General features: G+C 43.5%; 1 protein-coding gene across 1 annotated transcript in view; it reads right to left on the minus strand.

Annotated features, from left to right (window-relative positions):
• The window catches only part of usp6nl (USP6 N-terminal like), a 53642-nt gene extending 47642 nt beyond the window's left edge, over nt 1-6000 (minus strand). The window contains exons 1-2 of the mRNA XM_026363438.1: nt 5847-6000; nt 744-850 (exon numbers count right to left, since the gene is read on the minus strand). Of these exons, the coding sequence (XP_026219223.1) occupies nt 744-747 (4 nt within the window). The 5' untranslated portion in view covers nt 748-850; nt 5847-6000. The remainder of the gene's footprint in view (nt 1-743; nt 851-5846) is intronic.

Raw genomic sequence — 6000 nt, forward strand, 5'->3', positions numbered from 1 at the left:
TAGAAATACTCTATTTATCAATCCACGATCTTTTCCTTTCTTTATTTGTTGATCTGACATAAGACAAATCAAGAAAAGGTCAGGAGCACTCCTCAAGTAGCAAACATCACTGAACAGAGAAGTCCTGCTGCTAATATAATCACTCTGAAGGATTATGATTAAAAATTAATTTATGAGAAAACAACAACAGGTTGTTAAGAGAGCAGGCTAATTACTGCACGCATGCATCACACCACCTAACACCTGCGTGTACGTACTGTGGTGTGGCCTCGCTGGATGACTCATACTGAGCCAACATGTGCGGCTGTGCCATTAAAGTCAGCCTGACACACTGCGGTGCCAGTGACGAGCAGATACAGTACGAGCCCCCTGTACACACACAAATACACCGTGGATGGAGCTGACGGAGTTCACAACCTGCTGTTTCTGAACTCCCATCACGCTTTGTAGTGTGATTGATGAGTGATGAGGTGCTATGAGTTGTGGCATTTGCACCTCTCCACCATATGTTTCTGCCATTGGAGAAAGGAAGGAAGTGAAGTCACAACAAAGTTAGCTCTAAAGGTCTACAGTGGGACATGTTGGGGGCTTGTTTTCTTGTTTTGCATGTGTCTCAAAACATACAAATACACAGTACTTCCTAAGATAAAGATAAGCAGCGGTGGGTGCAGGTGTTTCACTGCAACAACAAAGCTGAGCATGAACAGCCTGTTTACGATGAATAATAAAAAAAGGGAACTTACTCATAGTGGGAGTCCAGGGATGGGGAGCAGGGTGAGGCCCAGGTAGGGCGGGGCTTTGGACGGGTGAGGTTATTCTCCACTGGGTTTTTCCTAGAGGCACTCATGACCTGAAGAAGACACAAAAAAACAGTCACTAATGAAAAGCAAAAATAAGACAAGACAAATAAAATAAAAGATATGCTACTATTTCCTTCGACAGCTGGGACTGAACGTTGAATGAAAGGTGAATTATTGTTCAGACTACAAGTAGGATGAAGACATTTTTTAATACTTCACTACGTCATTTTATAGACAAAATGGTAAATAAAAAAATGATGAAAACTCCAATTTCCTCCAGAGTACATAACTGCATTCATATTTCATTAAAACAAATACTTCCTCAAAAGAACATAACTGATTGAGGATATGGTCCATTAACGGATGAGGCACACGGAGGGTGAATGACCAGCTTTGGCATTGTGTGTGTGTGTGTGTGTGTGTGTGTGTGTGTGTTCACATCCATCCAAACTGCTCCGGTCATTTGACTAAATAACAGCAATCAGATGATAGGATGCAGTAATAATAGGCAATCTGATCACACTGCAGACGCCTACAGGATGAGGAAGGGAACGGAGAGCAGGAAGGAGAAGGGGGAATATCACTGAGGTGATGTTGAAATAAAATTGCCCCCACGCTGCCATTAGCACGGCTCTTGCAGATGCTCGGGGATCAAGTATCGTCCAAGACTGCAGGCAAACCAGCATAGCTCAGCAGAACGCTCCAGCAGCAGAGGGAATCACAGAGTAAGCAGCAGAGCAGCAAATTGTGCAGAGATTCGTTCATGTTGAGGTGCAGGATGGAGCTGATGCTGCCTTCAGGGCATTGTTATCTCCTTTTAATGTGCAGGTGGTTTTAGATGGTCTGAAACTGTTTAGCAGAGTTAAAATGCAGCTGTAGTTTAAGATCAACACAGACACTGATGGAAACATCTCATCAGCCCAGTTCCTTAGATACTAAACAGCTACAGCTGATTACACACTATTATTCTTAGAGCATCACCCTATTTAGTTAGTTGGTAAATAAATAATACATTTAGCTTCGGTGCTGTTTGAAAAACAAAAGTTCAACTCCCTAAAATTCTTCCTTTAGTCGCTCTATGAAGATGGAAGACATGAGAGTGATGGGCAGGAAATGAGGTATCAGAGGGTTTCATGGGGACGATCTTTGCTTCGAGGCAGTGACCCAGGATTAGATGTACCGTATGTCTGTCTCTGCCTCAATCCGGGACACCAGCCAGATCTCAAGACTGAAACTGAAGTCCACAAACAGGAACAACATCAGTGAGACTGAACCCAGTGCTGAGGTCACAGGTCAGCTGTGAATCGGGAGATAAAGTCAGACAGAGCAGATATGTTTCTATGAGACACAGGTGTTTGAATACAAATGTACGTGTTGCCTGGTGTCCATTTAGTTAAGAACCAGCTGGCTACATGCTGTTAGTAATCTGGACCTGCTGTTTCCACCACTTTGTTGAATATCACACATAGAGCTCAAACTATTTGTTGCTTAACAGCACGATTAATTAACATTTCACTTTTTATCAAACTAAAATAGTGAATATTTAACGGCTACAGCTTCACAAATGTGAGGATTTAAACACTGCAACACCCTCAACACACACGATGTTAAACTATATATAAATAACCTTGACATGGCCGGTGGAGAGCAAAAGTAATAATTCACTGCAGCCATTTACATAATTATAGTCACCCAATTACAAATCCTTAAGGTATGTTTGCATGGTCACTACATTAATTAACCTGCAATCATTTCAATGTCACTTTGAGGCAGTGCAACAGACTGTAAACACAACAACGCAGAGCTCGTTACACATCCTGTAGACATGGAGCAACATAAGCTTTTAAATGAAGTAATTATTTAGTCCAGCATCCTTAAAACTCAAATCACAACATTACTACTGAAAACTCAGCAGCTGTAAGGGATGAATAAGTGCTGTGTGTTAGGGGCTAAGCACCAGTTAAACCTCTCTGAAGTGGTTAAACTAGTCACAGACATGAAAACAGACGAAGTGAAAACTGAGTGTTACAACACAGAACAGGCAGCTGGAGCAGATTTATCCTAAATGATCTGTATTGGCCTTTGCAAAGCACCATTAGCCAACACTGGCGTGTTTACTGCACATGAGGTTAGTTACACCTATGCAGGGTCAGGAGCCAGTGCAGCTCTCGCACACACACACACACACACTCAGCATCTGCTGGTGTGTTGTGTGTTGCTCCTCTGAAGCCGGGCATTCAAAGACAGCCCGGTGGTCTGAGCAAGCAGGAATCAGTGGCCAGTAAAGTCAGGCTGCAGCAGCGTGCCAACGCCCGGACAGCGGTGAGGGAATGCAGAGACCACGGTTTGCGAGTGTGTGTGCAGACTACTGTATATCTGATATGTGGGTGGGCTGCCTGTCTCCGTAAATCGAATTCTGCTGCACTGTGTTGTGATCCTTATCACATTTCAGCAGACCCAGCAGGTTGGATGTTGGGGGAAAGTGCAACATTTTGGGAAATGGGTTAATTCGCTTCTTCCCTGTTGCACAGGTTCAGTAAATAAGAAGCTAGAGACAGTTAGCTCAGCTTAGAGTCTGCAGACAGATAGCAGCCCTAATTAGTTATTTATCTGCAGTCCTGAGAGAGATGAATGGTGCTGCTAAGTGAGCTTTCATGTGCTGTTTGGCAGGTTTCGTTACCTTTGTATAGATCAACTTTGCCTCAAATTTCGTCTCCCCAACTTTTGATTAGTTACCTCACTTGCAAGTATCTTCAGGAAAACACCACCTGCCTCATAACTACATGTAAACAAACTGATTTGCTGCTTTTTTGTTGTTTCCAACAGTAAATTGAAGAACCTAGACACACAGAGAAGGTGACCTGGTGCAGCCTGGTAAATAAACCCCCCCTTCAATGAAACCACATGGACTCTCTATTTCTCACACACACATTCACACAGGCTTGTTTGATTGTGTGTGTGAAGACGCTCTGCAGGCTGCGTAACAGAGAAAGAGAGAGAACAGAAGAAGGAGATGAGCTAATTTGTGGCTGTTGACCCCGACGACTCTGGGGGCTTTTCCATTTCCTTTCTATCACTGAGCCACAGATCCAACAGCAGCCTCCAACTCAGAACCGAGGATCAGTTGCACAGTTTACATCCTTTCCTAATATGAGCAGGATGGTTTGATTAAGATGTTAATATTGAAAAGATTGTTTTATGAACTACCAGTCTGCATTTATTGCAGCACAGATGGTCTTATATTTTAGTTCTGTGATGCACTGGGCAACTTGTGATGGTGTAAATGTTACAGTAGGTCGGCCCATAAAAACACAGTTTATTAAACAGTGTATAAAGATCAGCAGTTGTTGTTGCTGTTGCAGCAACGAGTCTCTAACCTACTGAAATGTCTGAGCCAGTCGGGTGAAGGATCATCAGTCTGACAGCTTCAGAGAGATCCAGAGTCCAAATATGAGATGTTAAAGAAAGACCTGACTTTCTGTTCTATCCTTCCGACTGTCTCATCATTAAAGCCGAACGTCCATCAGCAGCTACAGTGAAGTTATTTCGAACCCTGTACTAATCGTACTAACACTCGTTACCAGGACTCGTCTCTCCCAGGAATATTTGGCGTTAGCTGGGGAAGGGCTGATCCCAGCAAAGCAACTCGGCACCAATGAGACAATGGCTCAAAATAAAAGCTGATAAAGCGAATACTGGGACCCTGACCCCGGGGGACACGCTGCTCAGTTCACAGCAGCCTGACACTGACTTCACTTCACATGTTTTCATGGCACAACAATAACATGAAGGATCACAGCTGGTTTAACTCTCCCTCTGCAGCATGTTGACTACGCAGGACCAGGTTTTGGGTTATAAAACGACTTTTCAGTGGCAGGTGCACCTAATACTACACACACCATGTGTTTCCAAACTGTAAAGCCCCTGACTGAGCTCTAAGCCGCATTATCCCGAAGCAGGACAGAAAGGATTGAAAAACACTGAGCTGCCAAGTCTGCAACAACTAAATGCACAATTTCCTAACAAAGATTTCAAATTAAAAACCCCCATCTTAAAAAGGACGTTCTTTGAATTGATACTGATTTACATATGATAGAAGATAACTACTATTTATTGAACACGATCACATCATTTCTGATTTTCCGATGGAAACAACGGAGCTCATCAAAGTGAGTGACAGGCGGCAGCAGCCAATCACATTATGGGAGATGGTGGTTTCAGCCAATCAGAATCCGTGGTGGGTGCTCCGGACGCGACAATGTTGCAGCAACAATTGCTTTGATTATATCTTCATTGATGAAAGAAGTTTGCATAATATCCAAAAGTCAGCTGTAATAATTTATAACAAACAGAATAACAACACTTTATGTTACTATTGGTATTTTTTTATAAGCTAATATATTTTTTGTGTTTCCCAACAACACTAGATCTACATTAAATTAAATGCTAAAGAGATTTATTAAAGTTGAGTTGTAAAACAATTGGAAAAGTCTTCGTGCAACAATAAATAGATTAATATAAATATATGGATTTGGCTCATCAAGCAGTATTTTTCTATTCCTGCTGTTGACCACAGATAAAACCTGTCTTGTCATTATAAGCTACTCCACACCCCACGCTGTAAAGAGGATTCTTGTGCTTTATAAAGATAACAGAACATTTACACCGTCACCTCCAACCTTACTGATACGTAAATACGACTCTTATTTTGTAAGACGATACCGGAAGCGCTCCGAGTGTCGTGCTGCAGCTTGACAGTGGTGGGTTTGTCGAGGTAGGCCTCGATGAATACAAATAAGCACAAAGTTTGCACTAATAAAACACAATGCAACCTCGTCGGCGAACGTAAAACAAGCTGAATTATTTCCCACAGGCGCCCAACGGAGCGTAAAAAGCTCCGGCGCCATGTTGCAATTCACTTTGGAAAGCGTCCGTTCCCGAGCTGCCGTCATTCAGCAGCAGCGTTAACGCATTTAGGACTCGACAAGTTCCCGTCTGCAACGTTAGCGAACAGCACCGGGGCCAACTAAGTCCCTCCAGCCTCACCTGGCTCCAAACTCGACGCGTCCTCCTCGGTCACATCGCTGCGGGTAGTTCCCCGGATAAAGTGGAGCAGAATGTGCCCATGGTCCCGAACCAGGAAGTCCGGAGCGCTCCTCCAACTCCGTGTGGGACGCGCCGCATGATGTCAGCCAGGTAG

Source organism: Anabas testudineus, chromosome 23, assembly GCF_900324465.2.
Source record: "Anabas testudineus chromosome 23, fAnaTes1.2, whole genome shotgun sequence".
NCBI lineage: Eukaryota > Metazoa > Chordata > Actinopteri > Anabantiformes > Anabantidae > Anabas > Anabas testudineus.